This window comes from Siniperca chuatsi, linkage group LG4 (genome assembly GCF_020085105.1).
Source record: "Siniperca chuatsi isolate FFG_IHB_CAS linkage group LG4, ASM2008510v1, whole genome shotgun sequence".
Taxonomy (NCBI): Eukaryota; Metazoa; Chordata; class Actinopteri; order Centrarchiformes; family Sinipercidae; genus Siniperca; species Siniperca chuatsi.
In genome coordinates this window covers 21897737-21923390 of record NC_058045.1, presented here as the reverse complement: position 1 = coordinate 21923390, position 25654 = coordinate 21897737, and the positions used below count along the sequence as shown (strand labels likewise).

General features: G+C 41.0%; 1 protein-coding gene, 2 non-coding genes and 1 pseudogene across 3 annotated transcripts; 2 read left to right on the top strand and 2 right to left on the bottom strand.

Annotated features, from left to right (window-relative positions):
* Positions 1 to 1863: 1863 nt before the first annotated feature.
* Positions 1864 to 10755, top strand: tgm2l (transglutaminase 2, like). Its single transcript, XM_044192024.1, is given in 18 exon segments — positions 1864 to 1894; positions 3321 to 3404; positions 3407 to 3490; positions 4891 to 5121; positions 5622 to 5633; positions 5636 to 5739; positions 6167 to 6263; positions 6266 to 6294; positions 6624 to 6801; positions 7113 to 7254; positions 7368 to 7471; positions 7848 to 7990; positions 8158 to 8257; positions 8363 to 8508; positions 8687 to 8816; positions 9000 to 9160; positions 9628 to 9764; positions 10169 to 10755. Coding segments are annotated over 18 exon segments (2073 nt in total). The 5' UTR covers positions 1864 to 1878; the 3' UTR covers positions 10344 to 10755.
* A 2301-nt stretch (positions 10756 to 13056) lies between these two features.
* On the bottom strand, positions 13057 to 21494 carry LOC122874342 (annotated as a pseudogene).
* A 1654-nt stretch (positions 21495 to 23148) lies between these two features.
* trnal-cag lies at positions 23149 to 23231 on the bottom strand. Its single transcript has one exon. It is a non-coding gene; the product is annotated as a tRNA-Leu (tRNA).
* Positions 23232 to 25256: 2025 nt separating this feature from the next.
* trnal-cag lies at positions 25257 to 25337 on the top strand. Its single transcript has one exon. It is a non-coding gene; the product is annotated as a tRNA-Leu (tRNA).
* The last annotated feature ends 317 nt before the right edge of the window (positions 25338 to 25654 follow it).

Sequence of the window (25654 nt, the reverse complement as noted above, 5' to 3'; positions counted from 1 at the left end):
CGTCACTAGCTATCTGTGGGCACTGAGATATCTAACACGATGCAGTAAGTTCTCAAGTCACACCAACAGACCGTTTCTTTCAGTCTGCAATCACACAGTCCAGTTTAAACACCTGCCTAAACATAGATGATCTACATTTTATGCTTCAAAGAGAGGCATTACTAGCCAAAGACAAACTGAGTGCAGAACCGCTGCAACACTGTTTAATGTTGTAGGAACAATGCAAAATTAAAAACAAATGTAGGCACATTCTGGCTTATATTGTGCACTCGCTACAAATCAAACAATCTGCAGAGGAGTCTATACAATTTTTGGAGTTTGGTCCAGATATACTGTCTGGTCTGCGTGTTCATGCTTTAGCACACGGTTCATTATTATTTAAAGTCAACATCCACTTGTAGTATTTGTTCAGTTCGTCCCTTTTTTAATGTTGACTCTTTTTGTTTTCTGCCATTTGGACCTGTATCTCCCTGCCTGTTATCTGTTTGCTGCCAGTAAGCTTCCAATAAATCACTTAAGTCATCATGCTGCCTTATCTGTCTGCATTTGGGTCCTTTCCCTGTTCCCTGCTTGCCAACTTGTGACAAACTGTTTAATTATGTGACTCAGATTTAAAGTAAAAGATTTAAAGTGTTGTAGCTATTTAGTCACGTGTTTTATCTTGTATTTTTAGCTTGAAATGTAAAAACGCTTGAAAAAACTTACCTTTGAGATGTCAGGATTGCAACCATTCTTTTGGTCCTAAACAGAGTCATTGAGTCTTTGACCCAAAAACCACCATCCCAGCTCACTCACAGGTCACTTTCCAGTCAAGGCTGGGTGGGGCATCTGACTCGCTATTTTTATGATAAGATAATGTGAAGTATCTCTTAACAAGACCAAGAGTCAACAGCTATTCTAGTTGACATGTGACTGTACTTAGACACAGCGGTGCTTTGAGATAAATGTCTGCATGCTAACATGCTCACAATGACAATGCTAACATGCTAAGGTTAAGCAGGTGTGATGTTTACCATGTTCACCATCTTACTTGAGCATATTTGCATTCTTACTTTTGCTAATTAGCACAAAGTACAGCTGAGGCTAATGTGAATGTTGTTGCTTTTTTGTTAGTTTGGCAACCTGACTGAACAAGACCACAAACAACTGAGAAGGACAGTAAAAACAGCTTAAAAAATCATAGGAACATCACTGCCATAGCTTCAGGACATTTACACTACCCGCTGCAGAAGGAAGGGCCTAAGTATTATGGAGGACACCAGCCACCCAGCACATGGTCTGTTCTCACTCCTTCCCTCAGGAAAATGCTTACAGAGCAACACAGTTTTTACCCCCAGGTGGTCAGAATAATGAACAGTAGGCACTCGCAGTGACTTATTATTTCCTGGTATTTATTAATTATATATGGTTTTAAGTGCTGAGAGAGCCAGGGCACATGCATTTCATTGCATCTGGATGTACATGGTACTTTTTAAGTGACAACAAACTTGAACCTTGATAAGTGAAGAAGTGACTGGATTTTACTCCTCCAGTGGCTGCACTCAGTGTCACAGCCCTTGACATGCTCACTCCCTAACACACATACACATACACATCAACGTATACAGCAACAAAGACTTCAAAGGGGATGAGAAGCTCACTTTGGACTATCACTCACACACTGCAAACACACACAGAGTGGGTGTATGTATGTGTGTGTCGGTTTTTGGTAAGTGATGTCAGAGATCACCGAGGGAGGTAATGGGGTGTGAGGGGGCAGTCTTGTGCTGTATAAATACAGGACTATGATGGACACCAAGCATGAAAAGAAGAGTGTAAAGACACTTAAGGACACTCGGAGCAACATTTTATACGACTTTAATAGGAAGAAGATCTGCGATGGCCAACCACAAGGGTTAGTGATTCTATCTATCTATCTATCTATCTATCTATCTATCTATCTATCTATCTATCTATCTATCTATCTATCTATCTATCTATCTATCTATCTATCTATCTATCTATCTATCTATCTATCTATCTATCTATCTATTATTGTTAATGCTTCTTGTCTACATCTCATGCTCCCTCTTTCTCTGCAGTCCATCTTACAAACTTTATGGGAGATTATGATGTGTGTGAAAAATGTGCTGATTTATGACTCGACACATGGGTGTGATATGACCCATCCTAATTTCTGCAACAAATACAAGCCTAGCTAGGACAGGGATCAGGCTGGCCAACCGAGGCTGTGTTTTCAAAACCAGAATTTAAATAATTTCTTTGGCAGCCGGGAAAAACCACAGTTATGCAACGGTACATTTAGTGAGCTACATTTATGGTTCAAACACATTTAGCTTCACAAATTTAGCATTTATTAAATGCAATTTACAGGAAAAGTTCGACATTTCGGGAAATATACTTATTCACTTTCTTGCAGGGAGTTAGATCTCTCACGTCTGAACAGAAAATATGAAGTCACAGCGAGGACATGTTTAGCTTAGCTTAGCATAAAGACAGGAAATGGGGGAAACTACTACCTTGGCTCTGTCCAAAGGTAATCAAATCTGCCTATCAGTACCTCTAAAGCTCACTAATTAACAGGACATGTCTTGGTGGGGGCTCTTCTAGTTGCCTGGCAGCCTCATGGTGATGACAAGACTCCAGGAAGTCACTGTGTCCGGCCAAAAACAGTTGCATAAACCCCAAATTGTCATTTTGACACTTAGGTTTTTGTATGGATTAAAAAATAAGATATAAGGTGTTAATTAGTGAGCCTTAGAGGTGTTGGCAGGTTGATTTTGTTACCTTTGTACAGTCAGGGTAGCTGATTCCTCCCCTTTCCAGTCTTCATGCTAAACTAAGCTGTCTACTGGCTGTAGCTTCATGTTTACTGTATACTGAGTTGTTTTGATCTTTTTTGAAAGCAAATAAGTGTATTCCCCAAAATGCTGAACTGTTCCTTTAAAGAGAGCACGTTTATTGAAGACGACAACTTGATCATCAAGTTCAGCTTGTGACTTGTGAACACAATGCAACTCTGAGAAAGGTCACAACTTAACTAAGGCTGTCAGACAAATGTAGTGGAGTTAAAAGTATAACATTTGCCTCTGAGATGTATAAATAGATAAAGCTGCATAAAATGGAAATACTCAAGTAAAGTACAAGTACCTCAAACTTGTACTTAAATACAGTACTTGAGTAAATGTACTTAGTTACATTCCATCAGTGAACTTTGGGGAAACTCTTCCATCACTGTTAATATTTTGTTTAGCAACAAGACAGCCAACCACAGACAGAGTTTTTGCATACTGGTTGTTGAACTTTGTTGGTCCTGCCAGGTTTGATTATTGATGTGCATCTGAGAAGTCACGAAAACAACTTGGCTCACCGCACCAGGGAGATTGATCGGGAGCGCCTGATTGTCCGCGGGGTCAGCCCTTCTCCATAACTTTGCAGTGCTCTGACTCTCTGCCCCCCAAACACCACCTGGAACTGGTCCTGCACCTTGGTGAGTTTAGTTTTTTGGGATTTAGCCTGATAGTGTTCTGATGCAACTTTGCTTTGCTAATCCAAAACTATTCACTGTTTACAAAGGCACGGTGAAACATTATACACTGCTCTATTTTGTCTCTGTACCCACATTTTGAAAAAGCAAGAAGAAATACAAACAATACTTTAATCAGTCGTAGAAAAGGTTCCAGTCGTAGTCATCTGTACACTGTTTTCAGAATCAAGACGTTTTGGCTCCCATCCGGAAGTCATTCTCAATACTTTAATCAGTATGAATTTTAAGACATAAGGACTTTAGCCTGTCCTGTGTCCTGTGGACTGGATTGTACTATTATCTTCCAAATAGGCACCATATTCTCTACTAACTTTAAATAACTAGTAACTTTTACAAGATTTACAACCAGTTCATAGCTACAGCATAACAATGAGGCTACTAGCACATATGTGCAGTGTGAGGTGACAAGGCTAGGCAAGAAGGTTGGCTGAGAGTTAGGATAGCAAGTTAGCTTATATTGATTCACAACACTCAATTCCTGCTGAACAAACACGTTTCACACATCAAGCTATAACCAACACCTCTACACTGCAAATATGTAGCCTCTGCTTTCTCATCTGCATAATAGTCTTTTAGATGGTTACACATGATTACACAGGTTCAAACTAGTACAAACCGAGGAAATATCACTTCATTGGCTGTGTTCATTATAATGAAGGAACATGTCACCCAGTGCAACAGTGTGGCTCACTGATTGTTTTTAATAGTGTTTTGGACACCAATGAAGCTCCATGGCACAGAGGAGTAAGCTATATCAGGCTTTGGATACACAGGCTTGTTAGTTACTTGTTACTTGCTGGTAGGATCATTTGGGATTTATTGAGAAAAATGTAATATCGCCAGCCTCCTTTAATAATAAACAGCTTTCACAAGATGGCCCACCAGGGTGTAGCTAGATATTCTCAGTCCCATGAAAAGAATAGTGAACACATTTAGGATTAAAGTGTACATGTTAAACCTCAATTAGGGGAAAAAAGGTTTGTGAAGAGCTGGAGAAGGATAGAGCAGTCCTTAACCCAAACCACAGTGTCCTCTGTAAACTAGCTGGTAAAACTGTTGTCTTGTCACGAATCCTCCCTTTAATTTAAAGTGGCAAAATGCATTTGCCTCACTTTTCTTACACAGAGCACTAATTTCATTCTATGACATCGTGCTAATTTTAACAATATTTTGATTCTCCGAGCATGCTCAGAGCCTGGAGATTCACTGGAGGTTCCTGAGGGAAAGAAAATACATGCTCTTCTTGCACTGTTGATTTTGTGATACCATCCCAGACAAACAGCAAGAAGATCAATTAATGGTACAACTTTATAAATTAAATGAACTTTTTTATGTTTCTTCAGGTAAGAGAGACGAGGTGGTGATCAAGGTTCAGAAGGAGCGCGGGGACGGAGACAAGTGGTGGTTTAGCCAACAAGCAGCGCAGGATGAAATGCTGCTGACTCTGCACAGTCCAGCAGACGCCATCATTGGCCAGTACTGTCTGGCTGTGTTGATGATGTCACCACACGGACACATTGTAGAGAGTACTGATGAAATTAAGTTCCACCTGCTCTTTAACCCGTGGTGCAAAGGTAAAACATAAAGCCAAGTGCATACACTCTCTGCTTTTTCTCCAAGAGGTCAAACTAAGTGCATTCACATACTGCAGCTTCTAAACTTTATCATGCAGCTCCTGACATCTTGAGTTTGTACTCAGTGTCAGAATCAAACATGTGACTTGATTCGGCCACTCAGCAGAAACAAAAAACAAAACAAACTGGATGTGTTATCTCTATGACTCAGCAGGGGTTTCTACCTTCATCCCCTCACCTGATTGGTGCACCCATCACAAATATATAAACCATACGACAGGTTCCCGTCACCACATATCAACCTGACTGAGCATCTGTTTCCTGTGTGTCTCAGCTTGAGTGACATAGAGTTTCTAATATGGAGCATCTGCATCTGTCTGTTTGATCTGTATTGAATGTTAATGTTTGTTATTCCATTGGCACAAGGACAGAAGTAAACTCATGGTCTTCTGTGTGTGTGTGTGTGTGTGTGTGTGTGTGTGTGTGTGTGTGTGTACCAGATGATGTGGTGTACCTCCTGATGAGAGTCTGCTCCAGGAGTATGTAATGAATGAAGATAGAGAGATTTACATGGGTACCTGGGACCACATCAAAAGCATTCCCTGGAATTACGGACAGGTAACACACACTCTCACATACACATTGTGTGAATGGGATGAGTATGTCTGTCTGTCAGGCCAGTAGGTGGCCTGTGTGAATTGTCACAGCAGTGTGACAGCAGAGACTCAGGGGATCAGGAAATCTGTTTGTTGGACGGAGGAAACTTCTGGACGGGAGGTGTCAAAATGTAACCAAACCACACAAACAAGGGCTTGTCCCTTCACAGCTCAGAGAGCAGAGAAGAAGACAAACAGGCAGGCAAACAGATAGATGGCAGACAGACAGTCAGAAGGTGGTGTAACAGACACACACATACACACAGACCGACCAATGGAAAACAAATGTGATTTGAAATCTGTTTTAAAAAAGTTGAGAAGCCTCTCCTTGTCAACAACCAAGCTTTTCTTTTCTTTGTTCCTCTCACGTTTTACTCTCTCTCTCTCAGTTTGAGGACTACGTGATGGACATCTGTTTTGAAGTCCTGGACAACTCCAAGGATGCCCTGAAAAACTCAGAGATGGACATTGAGCACAGGTCCGACCCGTCTATGTCAGCAGGATGATCACTGCGATGGTGACGATCTCTTCTACTCGCTGCTGAAACAATACTGACAGTTTAACAACAGTACAAGAAATAAACATTTGCATTGTAACACATATGATACTTCCAACCAATGATCCAACCAATATGCAGTTCATGAAAGCTTGACATTCAATGTTGTAAACACCTGGAGTCTTGTAGCTCCTTCCCAGGAAACACTCTCAAAATAGCTACTGAATCTTCATCAATAGAAACTGTTTGATTGACAAATGATACCTACATACGGTCCTATACACATATTGTCATGCAGTGACTCACAGCTTTAAAGATGTCTCCTCGACATGTTGTCTCCACCTGTCCAGGTGAACTCTAACGGTGACAGGGGTGTGCTGACCGGTCGCTGGAACGAGCCGTACTCTGGCGGAGTCGCACCGTATCGATGGACCGGCAGCGTGCCGATCCTCCAACAGTGGAGCAAGGCCGGGGTAAAGGCGGTCAAATATGGCCAGTGCTGGGTGTTTGCTGCCGTTGCCTGCACAGGTGAGGCGATCACGCAGATTTCACTGTTGCATGATTCAAGGAGATAAGGAAAAACACGTGTTTTCAGGAGTAATTGCTACTCACTGTATAAGGCATGTTTTTAAAGGAATTCTTTTGGGAAATACGCTTATTTGATTTCTTTCCGAGAGTTAGATAAGATGACTGATACCACTCTCATATCTGTACGGTAAATATGCAGCTGCAGCCTGCAGCCGGCTAACTTAGCTTAGCATAACGTGTGTGTCCAATACTCTAGGTAGGTAGGAACAAAGGAATGAATTGTCCCAGTCTGATGTGTGTCATCTTCACAGTGCTGCGCTGTCTGGGAATCCCAACACGCCTCATCACCAACTACGCTTCAGCCCATGATGTCGATGGAAACCTCTCTATAGACTTCCTGCTGAATGAAAGACTGGAGAGCTTTGACAGAAGAGACAAAAACGACAGTAGCTGGTAGGAACACACACACACACACACACACGCGCGTGCGCAATTTAGTAGAAGACATTACATTATCTATTGTAATGTGATGCCTTTTTTCTCATCTCCTCTCCTCATGATTTCAGGAACTTCCACTGCTGGGTCGAGTCCTGGATGAGGAGAGATGATCTCCCCAAAGGAAATGATGGCTGGCAGGTTTTGGACCCCACCCCTCAAGAACTGAGTGATGGTACATTCCTCATTTGTAACCTAATCTCTTTTATTCACCTCTCTCTCTTCACCTTATCGGTCTGTCCATGTTTTAAGAGACATTTCTCACCCTATCTACCTTGAAAACTGTAAAAATGTTCATACCACCTGTTGATTGTTGTCTTTCATCTCTATAAACCGTTCTCAGGACTGTCACTGCTGGCTTTCTTTGGTATCATATAATTGTGACATTTTGGATTAAAATCTGATTGGTGTGTCCTATTGACCTGATAATCAAACTGAATTACCATCGTTAAAAATCAGAGGCTTGTTTCCTGTCAATGCGCCAACTATCTAATGGTGCAGATTTTAATGCTTAAAAGAAATCCATGGCAGAATGAAATTTTGCTCTTCAGGTGAGTTTTGCTGTGGTCCGTGTCCAGTGACGGCCATCAAGGAGGGAAATCTGGGAGCAAAGTACGACGCTCCGTTTGTATTCGCTGAGGTGAATGCTGACATCATCTACTGGATCGTCCAACGAGATGGCCAACGGCAGAAGGTGACTGACTTTTGTTTTGTTCTTCAAAATCAGGACTTAGGCAGAGATAAATCATTTGGTTTAAAATAAGATTTATAGTTGAGATTCATATTTTCTCAAGTTAAAAAGAGCCATCTTTAAGAATTAAAAAGATTTAATGATGATGATGAACGTCATATTTGTTACAGATCAAAGTGGACCAGCAGAGTGTGGGGAGGAACATCAGCACCAAAAGTGTTTATGGCGACCACAGAGAAGATGTCACTCTACACTACAAATATCCTGAAGGTTAGCTGAAAAGTCGTACACAGAGGAGTAGGTAGAACAGGGTCAGTGATTGCAGAAATTTACAGCAGTCACATTCGTTGTCATGGACCAACGTCTTTTCAACAGGCTCCAACAAGGAGAGAGAGGTGTACGAGAAGGCGGGACGCCGGGTCACCGAGCCGACCAATAAGAGCGCAGAACCAGGAGAACTGCAGCTGTCAATCAAGCATGCTAAGCCTGTATTTGGGACAAACTTTGATGTGATTGTTGAGGTATGGAGTGCTCAGGCTGTAGCTGAATGATGGATGAAATGATAAAATGAGTCCATTAATTCACACACAGTGAATCTGTTGTGTGGGTGTAGATTGTGTTTTCTTTTTGTATTTTGCTTGGTTTCTGTAAATTCAGTGAATCAAGGTCCGAGTGATGATGACTCCATTCTGTCCGCAGGTGAAGAATGAAGGAGGCAGAGACGCTCATGCTCAGCTGACCATGCTGGCCATGGCTGTAACTTACAATTCTCTCCATCGGGGGGAGTGCCACAGACAAACAATCAGCGTGACTGTTCCAGCTCACAAAGGTTAGTAGCTCAGATAAACCCACAAAGGCCTCTGGTGCAGACGTACTGTAAAACAACAGTGCTGCTGTGTCTTACCTGCACACTTTTCCCTCTTCTTACTATTTTGCAGCAGCATGATGTACCATTTTCCTGTTTAATACTGTGTTTGTGTGTGCGTGTGTGTGTGTGTATGTGTGTATTCAGCCCACAAGGAAGTGCTGCGTCTGCACTATGACGACTATGTCAGGTGTGTCTCTGAGCATAATCTGATCAGGGTGAAAGCGTTCTTAGAGGCTCCGGGGGAGAACGAACCCATCATGAGCGTGGCCAACATCCCACTGACCATGCCTGAACTTCTCGTAGAGGTGGGTACACACAAAGGTCGTAGTTGGACTATGAAAGTATTTCTATGGTTGGACATCTTTGATCTTTTTTGGGCTGAGGAAAGAAGGAACCAGGGTCTAAATTTTGTTCCTCTGCCACAGTTCCTCCCTGCTCTGGGGGTAGAATTTTCAGATTTCACAATAACTCGTGTTGTTGTTTCCTTAAACGTGAAATTTGTGTATCAAACAACAATATCCTTTTTTAATCTGTGTTTTGGACTAATTTACCTTATCTATACGGTTCTTTAGATGCGATGGAAACCCAAAAGGGACATTTAGTTCCTGATTTAGTGCCTGAGTTCAGTTGCTGTGGCTCCGTAGTACCTGAAATTTTTCTGCGAAGCCTTTTGATGTTTTGCATTTTGAGATTGGAAAGTGTGATGTCCTACACTGTGAGTTGTACCCTTATATACTCCCATGAAACACAGAGCTGTCTCCTCTTTCTCCAGGTGCCTGGGAAGGCTGTTGTACGGGAACATGTGACAGCCTACATCTCCTTCACCAATCCTCTACCAGTTCCTCTGAAGGGTGGTGTTTTCACTGTGGAGGGCGCCGGCCTACTGTCTGCCACTGAGCTCCATGTTAAGTAAGTACTGCATCAGCTACCTTCACTACGAGGCATGTGCAGAGAATTGACAGGCAATATACAAACTCCTTACATCACTGCATATATCACATACTGTATACTGTCTCAATATCCAAACACCCAACATGAATTTAAAAATGAGGTCTAGACTGACACTAGCTGACAGCCTGGTCTCCAAAAACTAGCAGTGTTCGATTAGTCGGTCTTGTTGTCTAACACCTTGGTCCAGAGTGAAATAAACTATTAATAAACTATTGGCCATTCATTCATTCATAAGCATTTTTCATGTAACGTGACAACAGATCAAAATTTCAATACTTTCATTTCATGACAGGACCTCAAAAACAAAATAAAATAAAGGTCAAGCATTCATCTCTCTCTCTCTTTTCTCTTTTCGTTTTCAGTGGTTACATAGTTCCAGGCCAGAAGGTGTCTGTCAAGCTTTCCTTCTCACCCGTGCGGGCCGGGGTGAGGAAGCTCCTGGTGGACTTCGACTCTGACAGACTGAAGGATGTGAAGGGAGTCGCCACTGTGGTAGTCCGCAAGAAATATACCCCTGTAATTACTGGACTTAATTAAAAACCTTTGAGTCAACTGAAAGTGACACATCTCATATTGTGAGATAACGTGACATTTCCTGGATGTGAGAGGAGCAGCCGCCCAGGTTAAATGTAAAGAATGGGATCTGATGAAAAGAAAATATAAAAGGTAACTGCCAAAATGAAAGCAGCCGCTAAGTATTATAACAGTGTCCTGTATATGCAAATCAGTTCTATTTAAATGATAGTTGTGTCTGCCAGGATGACTGCGTCACTATTCACAAAGGAATGCTTTTTGTTTCTGTACCTCTTTTATGTACCATTTCATTTCTTGTATTTCTTACTTGACTGAATGGCCAAATTTAAGATGTTTCCTTCTGTCTTCGTTCCCTTCTTCTGGTCCAAATCACAACTGTTTTTTTGTCCCTGATTATTAAATGAAGTGAAAACCATCAGGGCCCCGAGTCATGAACAGCAGGGTTAAAAACATTGTGGAGACGGTGTAGTCCCTCATTCGTCCAGGAGTGTTCTATCGTAGAAAAGGTTTCAGTCGTAGTCATCTGGACACTGTTTTCAGAATCAAGACATTTCGGCTCCCATCCAGAAGTCATTCTCAATTGTGAAAAAATGGAATGGGAACTCAGAAATTTAAGCTACTCTGTGTTACATAAGCCCTGCCCTCAGGAAGGAGTCTACCTGACAGATAGTCAGATAGACTCCTTCCGTCTTGATTCTGAAAACAGTGTCCAGATGACTATCTATTGATCAAGCCAGATGAAACTAACCTCTTAGCTAAACTTAAAGCATGCCTTAAGGACATAAAGACCTGGATGACCTGCAACTTTCTGATGTTAAACTCTGACAAAACTAAAGTTAATGTACTTGGCCCCAAACACCTCCGAGACACATTATCTAAAGATACAGTTACTCTAGATGGAATTGCCCTGGCCTCCAGCAGCACTGTAAGAAACCTCAGTGTTATCTTTGATCAGGATTTATCCTTTAACTCCCACATGAAACAAACTTCAAGGACTGCCTTTTTTCACCTACACAACATTGCAAAAGTCAGCACATCCTGTCTCAAAATGATGCCGAAAAACTAGTGCATGCATTCGTTACTTCTAGTTTGGACTATTGCAATTCCTTATTATCAATAAGTCCCTTAAGACTCTTCAGTTGATCCAGAATGCTGCAGCACATGTACTGACAAGAACTAGGAAAAGAGATCATATTTCTCCAGAATTAGCTTCTCTGCACTGGCTCCCTGTAAAATACAGAATAGAATTTAAAATCCTTCTCCTCACCTACAAAGCTCTTAATGGTCAGGCACCATCGTATCTTAAAGCTCATAATACCTTATTACCTGACTAGAACACAGCACTCCCAGGATGCAGGGTTACTTGTGGTTCCAAGAGTTTCCAAAAGTACAATGTGAGCCAGAGCCTTCAGTTATCAAGCTCCTCTCCTGTGGAATCAGGTCCCAGTTTGGGTTCGAGAGGCAGACACCATCTCCACATTTAACAGTAGACTTAAGGCTTTCCTCTTTGATAAAGCTTATAGTTAGGGCTGGCTTGGGTGAGTCTTGAACCATCCCTTAGTTTTGCTGCTACAGGCCTAGACTGCCGGGAGATTTCCTATGATGCACCTCTTTCTTCTCTCTTTCTCTCCCTCTCCATCTGTATGCATTTTTATCCCATTACTGCATGTTACTAACTCGACATCTTCTCTCTCCTGTAGTTTTGGGCTTTCTCGTTTCTCTCCTCTCTCCTTCTGTCGCTTTCAGCAGGTATTTCTGCCTCTGGAGCTGCAGAGACTGGATCTGTGGTTGTGGGCCAATGCTGCCCCAGTGTTCCTGCTCGACAACTGTTACTACAGTTGTTGTTATTGGCTCTGTTACTAATACTGTCATTATTTTTCCTATAGCTTTCATTCCTATTATTATTATTATTATTATTATTAATCTATTAATATTACCACTACAATTACATTACTACTATTTTAAAAATTCTAGGTGGTATTTGCATTGTGCCTCCCTCTCCCTCCTCTCTCTCTCTCTCTCTCTCTCTTTCTCTCTCATAACCTAACACTGCAGCGTTGGATGGCCACCCACCACTAAGTCTGGTTCTGCTCGAGGTTTCTGCCTCTTAAAGGAAGTTTTTCCTTGCCACTGTCACCAAGTGCTTGCTCATGGTGGGATTTGTTGGGTCTCTGTAAATAATAATATAAAGAGTACGGTCTAGACCTGCTCTATAAGAAAATTGCAATGAGATAACTTCTGCTATGAATTGGCGCTCTAGAAATAAAACTGAATTGAACTGAATTGAATCCTTCATTGATATGCACAGCTCGCTTGGAAAGTCAGAAGTCTGAAAGCTGCAACCAATTTCTTTAATTACCATTTTCAGCGAAAAATTAAGCAACATTCCTCTGAATCACCTGTGTGGAGACCTTATAAAGACACTTCATCATGCATCTAGCTTAGCAGCAGTTTAGTGGCTGAACCTGTGCACGTTTTGACAATCAGGTTCAACTTTCTTCACAGCAGCATTACAGCTTAGCTGAACTTGCTGGAAAATGCAGATAGACGCTAAGCAACGCACCAACACACATTTAGAAATAATATTGCTACAATATTCGCCTATAAAGTCCTGTATTCAGCCTTCAAGCCTGTGTCCCCACTGTAAACCACATCTATTGGCACTATTGTAAATATTGTAAATACACATATTCAATACATAAACGAAAGCCTGATGTATGCACTTTAAGAAACCAAACATACAATCTTTATTGAAATAATACATACATTTCATATCAGCATCATCATATTGAAATCACACAGTAATTTGCAGAAATGAATTAAGATTAAGTGTTACATATAAAAGGATTGTCTTTGGTTCTTACAAATGGTGCTATAATTACACAGTTTGTTCCAATCATATTTTGAAATCAAGTAACAAAACATAAAACAACAGATTTTGTGTAACATTCATCTACCACTGCCACCAAAGTCTTTAGTACAGTATTTTCATCAGTACCTCTGGACAGAGTATGTGATGGACACAAATCAGATGTTGTATGAAATTGTTTCCTTCAACTTCAGCTATGTAAGTCAACATTTCCTCTTGCGAACAACCACAGTGGCGACTCCCTTCACATCCTTCAGTCTGTCAGAGTCGAAGTCCACCAGGAGTTTCCTCACCCCAGTCCGTACGGGCGAGAAGAAGAGATTGACAGACTTCTTCTGGCCTGGAGCTAAGTCACCACTGAAAAGAAATAAAAGAGACAGAGACACGAATGCTTGCGTTTATTTTGCAATTAATTTATCTGGACACTAAGAGCAGAGGGTCAAAGTAAGGGAAGGTAGGAGGACAGAGGAGGTGATAAAGAGGCAGAAAGAATGATAGAGAAAGCCTTTGAAAGAGATATGAATGGAGCTACATTTATTAAAATGACACACTTGCAAGGTTAAGATTGCAGAATGTCAAGTTACATTACATGCATGTTATGTCTGCTTTTGTCTACAAAATAAAATGGAGTCCAAATGAATGAATGAATGTGTGAAACTTTTCTATTACAAACTCATCTATTAGTCCACATTGTGAAAACCTTTTCTCACATAAATGTGAAATATGTTTGAAAATATTAACAATAAACCACAAATGCTCCTTTGTGTTGTTTGCCAAGTATGTTTTTCTATAGTAAGCATTCAAATTTAGGTGCAATTTAGTTATAGTAGTCACATTTGGAATCGCAGGATCATGCAATGCCCATTGGCCAAAAAAACTTTTCCTATACACAGTCAGAACAAAAAAAGGGCTTTAAAACAACACCTTTTTTTTCTGAGCGTCACAAATATTCCAAAATGACTCTCTTTACTATCAGCATGGTCCAATAAAAACTGAAAAGTCATGTTTGTATCCATCAAATGCATATTTAAATAATCAAACAACTCAGGTGAAAACACCTAACCAGCCCAACCTACTTACAGAGTTAATGTTAATTAGCTCGCTACAGCTGATAAAATCATCATATCAACAGCTGACATTTCAGCTGGGAAAATGAACGGTCGCTGGCAAAAAAATGAGAAGCCTGCTTTTGTCTAGTTATCTGAAATTACGTTTGAGTGGTAAATCCATCCAATGCAATGTTTGAGAGGTGTAGCTGTAGTAACTAAAGGGACAGGGCTTAGCTTAATTCACACTCAGTACTTACTTAACATGGAGCTCAGTGGCAGACAGTAGGCCGGCGCCCTCCACAGTGAAAACACCACCCTTCAGAGGAACTGGTAGAGGATTGGTGAAGGAGATGTAGGCTGTCACATGTTCCCGTACAACAGCCTTCCCAGGCACCTGGAGAAAGAGGAGACAGCTCTGTGTTTCATGGGAGTATATAAGGGTACAACTCACAGTGTAGGACATCACACTTTCCAATCTCAAAATGCAAAACATCAAAAGGCTTCGCAGAAAAATTTCAGGTACTACGGAGCCACAGCAACTGAACTCAGGCACTAAATCAGGAACTAAATGTCCCTTTTGGGTTTCCATCGCATCTAAAGAACCGTATAGATAAGGTAAATTAGTCCAAAACACAGATTAAAAAAGGATATTGTTGTTTGATACACAAATTTCACGTTTAAGGAAACAACAACACGAGTTATTGTGAAATCTGAAAATTCTACCCCCAGAGCAGGGAGGAACTGTGGCAGAGGAACAAAATTTAGACCCTGGTTCCTTCTTTCCTCAGCCCAAAAAAGATCAAAGATGTCCAACCATAGAAATACTTTCATAGTCCAACTACGACCTTTGTGTGTACCCACCTCTACGAGAAGTTCAGGCATGGTCAGTGGGATGTTGGCCACGCTCATGATGGGTTCGTTCTCCCCGGAGCCTCTAAGAACGCTTTCACCCTGATCAGATTATGCTCAGAGACACACCTGACATAGTCGTCATAGTGCAGACGCAGCACTTCCTTGTGGGCTGAATACACACATACACACACACACACGCACACACAAACACAGTATTAAACAGGAAAATGGTACATCATGCTGCTGCAAAATAGTAAGAAGAGGGAAAAGTGTGCAGGTAAGACACAGCAGCACTGTTGTTTTACAGTACGTCTGCACCAGAGGCCTTTGTGGGTTTATCTGAGCTACTAACCTTTGTGAGCTGGAACAGTCACGCTGATTGTTTGTCTGTGGCACTCCCCCCGATGGAGAGAATTGTAAGTTACAGCCATGGCCAGCATGGTCAGCTGAGCATGAGCGTCTCTGCCTCCTTCATTCTTCACCTGCGGACAGAATGGAGTCATCATCACTCGGACCTTGATTCACTGAATTTACAGAAACCAAGCAAAATACAAAAAGAAAACACAATCTACACCCACACAACAGATTCACTGTGTGTGAATTAATGGACTCATTTTATCATTTCATCCATCATTCAGCTACAGCCTGAGCACTCCATACCTCAACAATCACATCAAAGTTTGTCCCAAATACAGGCTTAGCATGCTTGATTGACAGCTGCAGTTCTCCTGGTTCTGCGCTCTTATTGGTCGGCTCGGTGACCCGGCGCCCCGCCTTCTCGTACACTCTCTCTCCTTGTTGGAGCCTGTTGAAAAGACGTTGGTCCATGACAACGAATGTGACTGCTGTAAATTTCTGCAATCACTGACCCTGTTCTACCTACTCCTCTGTGTACGACTTTTCAGCTAACCTTCAGGATATTTGTAGTGTAGAGTGACATCTTCTCTGTGGTCGCCATAAACACTTTTGGTGCTGATGTTCCTCCCCACACTCTGCTGGTCCACTTTGATCTGTAACAAATATGACGTTCATCATCATCATTAAATCTTTTTAATTCTTAAAGATGGCTCTTTTTAACTTGAGAAAATATGAATCTCAACTATAAATCTTATTTTAAACCAAATGATTTATCTCTGCCTAAGTCCTGATTTTGAAGAACAAAACAAAAGTCAGTCACCTTCTGCCGTTGGCCATCTCGTTGGACGATCCAGTAGATGATGTCAGCATTCACCTCAGCGAATACAAACGGAGCGTCGTACTTTGCTCCCAGATTTCCCTCCTTGATGGCCGTCACTGGACACGGACCACAGCAAAACTCACCTGAAGAGCAAAATTTCATTCTGCCATGGATTTCTTTTAAGCATTAAAATCTGCACCATTAGATAGTTGACGCATTGACAGGAAACAAGCCTCTGATTTTTTAACGATGGTAATTCAGTTTGATTATCAGGTCAATAGGACACACCAATCAGATTTTAATCCAAAATGTCACAATTATATGATACCAAAGAAAGCCAGCAGTGACAGTCCTGAGAACGGTTTATAGAGATGAAAGACAACAATCAACAGGTGGTATGAACATTTTTTACAGTTTTCAAGGTAGATAGGGTGAGAAATGTCTCTTAAAACATGGACAGACCGATAAGGTGAAGAGAGAGAGGTGAATAAAAGAGATTAGGTTACAAATGAGGAATGTACCATCACTCAGTTCTTGAGGGGTGGGGTCCAAAACCTGCCAGCCATCATTTCCTTTGGGGAGATCATCTCTCCTCATCCAGGACTCGACCCAGCAGTGGAAGTTCCTGAAATCATGAGGAGAGGAGATGAGAAAAAGGCATCACATTACAATAGATAATGTAATGTCTTCTACTAAATTGCGCACTTGCGTGTGTGTGTGTGTGTGTGTGTGTTCCTACCAGCTACTGTCGTTTTTGTCTCTTCTGTCAAAGCTCTCCAGTCTTTCATTCAGCAGGAAGTCTATAGAGAGGTTTCCATCGACATCATGGGCTGAAGCGTAGGTGGTGATGAGGCGTGTTGGGATTCCCAGACAGCGCAGCACTGTGAAGATGACACACATCAGACTGGGACAATTCATTCCTTTGTTCCTACCTACCTAGAGTATTGGACACACACGTTATGCTAAGCTAAGTTAGCCGGCTGCAGGCTGCAGCTGCATATTTACCGTACAGATATGAGAGTGGTATCAGTCATCTTATCTAACTCTCGGAAAGAAATCAAATAAGCGTATTTCCCAAAAGAATTCCTTTAAAAACATGCCTTATACAGTGAGTAGCAATTACTCCTGAAAACACGTGTTTTTCCTTATCTCCTTGAATCATGCAACAGTGAAATCTGCGTGATCGCCTCACCTGTGCAGGCAACGGCAGCAAACACCCAGCACTGGCCATATTTGACCGCCTTTACCCGGCCTTGCTCCACTGTTGGAGGATCGCACGCTGCCGGTCCATCGACACGGTGCGACTCCGCCAGAGTACGGCTCGTTCCAGCGACCGGTCAGCACACCCCTGTCACCGTTAGAGTTCACCTGGACAGGTGGAGACAACATGTCGAGGAGACATCTTTAAAGCTGTGAGTCACTGCATGACAATATGTGTATAGGACCGTATGTAGGTATCATTTGTCAATCAAACAGTTTCTATTGATGAAGATTCAGTAGCTATTTTGAGAGTGTTTCCTGGGAAGGAGCTACAAGACTCCAGGTGTTTACAACATTGAATGTCAAGCTTTCATGAACTGCATATTGGTTGGATCATTGGTTGGAAGTATCATATGTGTTACAATGCAAATGTTTATTTCTTGTACTGTTGTTAAACTGTCAGTATTGTTTCAGCAGCGAGTAGAAGAGATCGTCACCATCGCAGTGATCATCCTGCTGACATAGACGGGGTCGGACCTGTGCTCAATGTCCATCTCTGAGTTTTTCAGGGCATCCTTGGAGTTGTCCAGGACTTCAAAACAGATGTCCATCACGTAGTCCTCAAACTGAGAGAGAGAGAGTAAAACGTGAGAGAGGAACAAAGAAAAGAAAAGCTTGGTTGTTGACAAGGAGAGGCTTCTCAACTTTTTTTAAAACAGATTTCAAATCACATTTGTTTTCCATTGGTCGGTCTGTGTGTATGTGTGTGTCTGTTACACCACCTTCTGACTGTCTGTCTGCCATCTATCTGTTTGCCTGCCTGTTTGTCTTCTTCTCTGCTCTCTGAGCTGTGAAGGGACAAGCCCTTGTTTGTGTGGTTTGGTTACATTTTGACACCTCCCGTCCAGAAGTTTCCTCCGTCCAACAAACAGATTTCCTGATCCCCTGAGTCTCTGCTGTCACACTGCTGTGACAATTCACACAGGCCACCTACTGGCCTGACAGACAGACATACTCATCCCATTCACACAATGTGTATGTGAGAGTGTGTGTTACCTGTCCGTAATTCCAGGGAATGCTTTTGATGTGGTCCCAGGTACCCATGTAAATCACTCCATCTTCATTCATTACATACTCCTGGAGCAGACTCTCATCAGGGAGGTACACCACATCATCTGGTACACACACACACACACACACACACACACACACACACACACACACACAGAAGACCATGAGTTTACTTCTGTCCTTGTGCCAATGGAATAACAAACATTAACATTCAATACAGATCAAACAGACAGATGCAGATGCTCCATATTAGAAACTCTATGTCACTCAAGCTGAGACACACAGGAAACAGATGCTCAGTCAGGTTGATATGTGGTGACGGGAACCTGTCGTATGGTTTATATATTTGTGATGGGTGCACCAATCAGGTGAGGGGATGAAGGTAGAAACCCCTGCTGAGTCATAGAGATAACACATCCAGTTTGTTTTGTTTTTTGTTTCTGCTGAGTGGCCGAATCAAGTCACATGTTTGATTCTGACACTGAGTACAAACTCAAGATGTCAGGAGCTGCATGATAAAGTTTAGAAGCTGCAGTATGTGAATGCACTTAGTTTGACCTCTTGGAGAAAAAGCAGAGAGTGTATGCACTTGGCTTTATGTTTTACCTTTGCACCACGGGTTAAAGAGCAGGTGGAACTTAATTTCATCAGTACTCTCTACAATGTGTCCGTGTGGTGACATCATCAACACAGCCAGACAGTACTGGCCAATGATGGCGTCTGCTGGACTGTGCAGAGTCAGCAGCATTTCATCCTGCGCTGCTTGTTGGCTAAACCACCACTTGTCTCCGTCCCCGCGCTCCTTCTGAACCTTGATCACCACCTCGTCTCTCTTACCTGAAGAAACATAAAAAAGTTCATTTAATTTATAAAGTTGTACCATTAATTGATCTTCTTGCTGTTTGTCTGGGATGGTATCACAAAATCAACAGTGCAAGAAGAGCATGTATTTTCTTTCCCTCAGGAACCTCCAGTGAATCTCCAGGCTCTGAGCATGCTCGGAGAATCAAAATATTGTTAAAATTAGCACGATGTCATAGAATGAAATTAGTGCTCTGTGTAAGAAAAGTGAGGCAAATGCATTTTGCCACTTTAAATTAAAGGGAGGATTCGTGACAAGACAACAGTTTTACCAGCTAGTTTACAGAGGGACACTGTGGTTTGGGTTAAGGACTGCTCTATCCTTCTCCAGCTCTTCACAAACCTTTTTTCCCCTAATTGAGGTTTAACATGTACACTTTAATCCTAAATGTGTTCACTATTCTTTTCATGGGACTGAGAATATCTAGCTACACCCTGGTGGGCCATCTTGTGAAAGCTGTTTATTATTAAAGGAGGCTGGCGATATTACATTTTTCTCAATAAATCCCAAATGATCCTACCAGCAAGTAACAAGTAACTAACAAGCCTGTGTATCCAAAGCCTGATATAGCTTACTCCTCTGTGCCATGGAGCTTCATTGGTGTCCAAAACACTATTAAAAACAATCAGTGAGCCACACTGTTGCACTGGGTGACATGTTCCTTCATTATAATGAACACAGCCAATGAAGTGATATTTCCTCGGTTTGTACTAGTTTGAACCTGTGTAATCATGTGTAACCATCTAAAAGACTATTATGCAGATGAGAAAGCAGAGGCTACATATTTGCAGTGTAGAGGTGTTGGTTATAGCTTGATGTGTGAAACGTGTTTGTTCAGCAGGAATTGAGTGTTGTGAATCAATATAAGCTAACTTGCTATCCTAACTCTCAGCCAACCTTCTTGCCTAGCCTTGTCACCTCACACTGCACATATGTGCTAGTAGCCTCATTGTTATGCTGTAGCTATGAACTGGTTGTAAATCTTGTAAAAGTTACTAGTTATTTAAAGTTAGTAGAGAATATGGTGCCTATTTGGAAGATAATAGTACAATCCAGTCCACAGGACACAGGACAGGCTAAAGTCCTTATGTCTTAAAATTCATACTGATTAAAGTATTGAGAATGACTTCCGGATGGGAGCCAAAACGTCTTGATTCTGAAAACAGTGTACAGATGACTACGACTGGAACCTTTTCTACGACTGATTAAAGTATTGTTTGTATTTCTTCTTGCTTTTTCAAAATGTGGGTACAGAGACAAAATAGAGCAGTGTATAATGTTTCACCGTGCCTTTGTAAACAGTGAATAGTTTTGGATTAGCAAAGCAAAGTTGCATCAGAACACTATCAGGCTAAATCCCAAAAAACTAAACTCACCAAGGTGCAGGACCAGTTCCAGGTGGTGTTTGGGGGGCAGAGAGTCAGAGCACTGCAAAGTTATGGAGAAGGGCTGACCCCTGCGGACAATCAGGCGCTCCCGATCAATCTCCCTGGTGCGGTGAGCCAAGTTGTTTTCGTGACTTCTCAGATGCACATCAATAATCAAACCTGGCAGGACCAACAAAGTTCAACAACCAGTATGCAAAAACTCTGTCTGTGGTTGGCTGTCTTGTTGCTAAACAAAATATTAACAGTGATGGAAGAGTTTCCCCGAAGTTCACTGATGGAATGTAACTAAGTACATTTACTCAAGTACTGTATTTAAGTACAAGTTTGAGGTACTTGTACTTTACTTGAGTATTTCCATTTTATGCAGCTTTATCTATTTATACATCTCAGAGGCAAATGTTATACTTTTAACTCCACTACATTTGTCTGACAAGAAGCGTTGACAATAATAGATAGATAGATAGATAGATAGATAGATAGATAGATAGATAGATAGATAGATAGATAGATAGATAGATAGATAGATAGATAGATAGATAGATAGATAGATAGATAGATAGATAGATAGATAGATAGATAGATAGATAGATAGATAGATAGATAGAATCACTAACCCTCGTGGTTGGCCATTGCAGATCTTCTTCCTATTAAAGTCTTGTAAAATGTTGCTCCGAGTGTGTCCATCATTGTCCTGTATTTATACAGCACAAGACTACCCACTCACTCACTCCACCTCATCTCCTTCAGTGACCTCTGACATTACTTACCAAAAACCTGTGGGCGTGCATATGTGTCTATTTGCCACCTGTGTGTGTTCGGTTGAAGCACCACATAAAACACTTTTACATTTTTTCCATATTATTTACCTTATGATCAAAGTTTACATTGTATTTTGGGTTACATTGATATATAGTTGATATTAATTGCCCCTTAAAGCTATAATTGATTGCTTGATGTAGTGAATCACCAGCTCCACGGGGTTACTGTTACTGTTCATGCTCTTTCGCCAAAAAGCTAACAGCATCTCTGATAATCAGATCAACCTGTAGAGTTTGCAGAGGATAACATCCTTATCTTTCAGAATGAATTCATCTGTTGGGAGCGAGATCAGCTGACTGAATGGTGCAGTCACCCTCTGGACTTGAACTCTCTTTAACAAGCAATTAAAAAAATAATTAAGGAAGTACACACAACCTCACCCTGTTATTGAGAAATAAGTCAGATTCCTGTGAAATGTAATTTCTGTGGGCTTGCTTATATGAAAATGTATATTTAGAACAGAACTGCGCAACTTTGTTTCGTCATGATTTCACCACAAGGAGTTTAATCAGCCTGTAACTAGTAATTGTGTTGGAGGGGGTGTACAGTTGGCTTAACTGGTAAACACTCAATTATTTTTTTCATAAGTTTCCATGAAAAAAGAGATATAGATAATGATCTCAGACATACTGCATGTACAGTATAAACTCCTCTCTAAGAAATTATTAGAAAACTAAAGTACAGAAACAAAAGTGTTTTCCACTAGTGTGGAAGGCCACAGAGTCGTAAAAGTAATAATATCTTTATTTATATAGCACTATCAAAACAAAGTTATAAAGTGCTTCACATAGCAAGCAAAGAACACATAAAACACAACATACAAAGGAAGGTTGCTATTATTAAGGGAAAACAAAATCCAAACCTATATGGCCCTGTGTGAAAAAGTGATTGCCCCTCAAACCTAATAACTGGTTGGGCCACCCTTAGCAGCAACAACTGCAACCAAGCGCTTTTGCGATAACTTGCAATGAGTCTTTTATAGCGCTGTGGAGGAATTTTGGCCCACTCATTTTTGCAGAATTGTTGTAATTCAGCCACATTGGTGGGTTTTCGAGCATGAACTGCCTTTTTAAGATCATGCCACAGCATCTCAATGGGATTCAGGTCAGGACTTTGACTAGGCCACTTCTTCTTCAGCCATTCAGAGGTGGACTTGCTGGTGTGTTTTGGATCATTGTCCTGCTGCAGAACCCAAGTTCACTTCAGCTTGAGGTCACGAACAGATGGCCGGACATTCTCCTTCAGATCTGAAACATTAAAGTGTGACAAACATGCAAAAAAATAAGAAATCAGGAAGGAAGACGTACCGATTAGCCTAATTGTTGTATTAATTGATTCTGCTGAGGTGCATTCAAAATGTAATTCCCACTATGATGGACAATAAAGTTTCGGTATCATAATCATAATGTGTGGCAGATAATGTTGCATGTGTGTGTACAAACTGTGTGTACAAACCGACACAGACCGGATAAAGGTACTTGTGGCATGATGTCGCATTTGTTTGACGGAAGAAAAGGTTCTTGTCAGAAGTGGGATTCGAACCCACGCCTCCAGGGGAGACTGCGACCTGAACGCAGCGCCTTAGACCGCTCGGCCATCCTGACTTGAAACTCTACTAATCTCAACGTCACCATCTTTGCGTACTGTTACAATGTTCTCTGTATTCTGTTTATGGGTTTTGCCATTTTTTTTTATTTTTTATGTGGTTCATTTAGGAATTTTATTCTTTTACAGCTGACTTTGTATGTTTGTATGTTGTGTTTTATGCGTTCTTTGCTTGCTATGTGAAGCACTTTATAACTTTGTTTTGATAGTGCTATATAAATAAAGATATTATTACTTTTACGACTCTGTGGCCTTCCACCACTAGTGGAAAACACTTTTGTTTCTGTACTTTAGTTTTCTAATAATTTCTTAGAGAGGAGTTTATACTGTACATGCAGTATGTCTGAGATCATTATCTATATCTCTTTTTTCATGGAAACTTATGAAAAAAATAATTGAGTGTTTACCAGTTAAGCCAACTGTACACTCCTCCAACACAATTACTAGTTACAGGCTGATTAAACTCCTTGTGGTGAAATCATGACGAAACAAAGTTTGCAGTTCTGTTCTAAATATACATTTTCATATAAGCAAGCCCACAGAAATTACATTTCACAGGAATCTGACTTATTTCTCAATAACAGGGTGAGGTTGTGTGTACTTCCTTAATTATTTTTTTAATTGCTTGTTAAAGAGAGTTCAAGTCCAGAGGGTGACTGCACCATTCAGTCAGCTGATCTCGCTCCCAACAGATGAATTCATTCTGAAAGATAAGGATGTTATCCTCTGCAAACTCTACAGGTTGATCTGATTATCAGAGATGCTGTCAGCTTTTTGGCGAAAGAGCATGAACAGTAACAGTAACCCCGTGGAGCTGGTGATTCACTACAACAAGCAATCATTATAGATTTGTTCAGTTGTTGTCAACAATAATTTGATTTCTGAATGCGACATCCATAACTCACAAAAATACACACACATCAGGCAGGTGATTAATTTGAAAACAGCAGATTTAGAAAAATCATTTGCTGGACAAAACCGAAACATGAATTTTTCCATAATAAGGGAATGACAACGCATTGCCTCTTTTCCCAGTCAGCTTGAAAAGCAATGCCCTCCTGCTTGCAGCTATGTAATGCAGTTTGCAGATGTGTCAAATACAACAAAGAAACAGACAGCGATGGAGAATCAGAATCAGAAATACTTTATTGATCCCGAGGGGTGGCTGAATTACAACAATCCTGCAAAGATGAGTGGGCCAAAATTCCTCCTCAGCTGTAAAAGACTCATTGCAAGTTATCACAAACGCTTGGTTGCAGTTGTTGCTGCTAAAGGTGGCCCAACCAGTTATTAGGTTTGAGGGGCAATCACTATTAGGTTTGGATTTTGTTTTCTCTTAATAATCACAACCTTCATTTAAAAACTGCATTTTGTGTTTACTTGTGTTATCTTTGACTAATATTTAAATTTGTTTGATGATCTGAAACATTTAAGTGTGACAAACATGCAAAAAAATAAGAAATCAGGAAGGGGGCAAACACTTTTGCAAAAGAGCAAGCCACTGTCACACCAGTGCCGGTAGTTTTTCGACAAGCACTGCCGTAAATGGATACTTTTTTCTTTCTTTATTGACAATGTTAGCACAACATAGCACTGTAAATACAGGAATGTATACGTTTCTGCCGTCGTTCTGTTGCTGTGATATGTGCGATATGCTTTTGAAATGACAGTAATATAATATCGTAATATATAGTAGGTAATATCATCTTTACTGATGTACTCAAAAGCTCAAATTGGAGCTAGCCCTAGCTAACATGGCTATTATTTAGCCTAGCCACCGTGGCCAGTCTGACTAATTGATAACAGAAATTTGGAGCGGATCAACTAAATAATACTTGGGCTGAAAAACTACTTGTTTTTGCTATGTTTAATGTATTAGTGGAACGCAGTCACTTCATTAAACAGAAGAACACAGTTTTTTGCTTAACTCATAGTCCAGTGGTAAGAATACGAAGAGTATAAGAATACAGAGAACATTGTAACAGTACGTAGTTGTGCTGACGTTGAGAGTAGTAGAGTTTCAAGTCAGGATGGCCGAGCGGTCTAAGGCGCTGCGTTCAGGTCGCAGTCTCCTGGAGGCGTGGGTTCGAATCCCACTTCTGACAAGAACCTTTTCTTCCGTCAAACAAATGCGACATCATGCCACAAGTACCTTTATGGTGCATGTACTGTCGAGTTAAGTGTAGCTTATTGAGGTTATTAAAGTATTGCACAGCAGTAATGGAGGTATATAATATCAATATCCATAAATAGGAAAAACTAACATAGGAAAACTAAATATTGCACAGGAGTAATACACAGAATATTGCACAATTATTCAAGTATGGCAGAGATGTAATGATCAATGTCCAGTTTAGTGACCTAGGGTCATACACACTAACCGTTAGAGGGAGGAGTTAAAGAGTTTGATGGCCACAGGCAG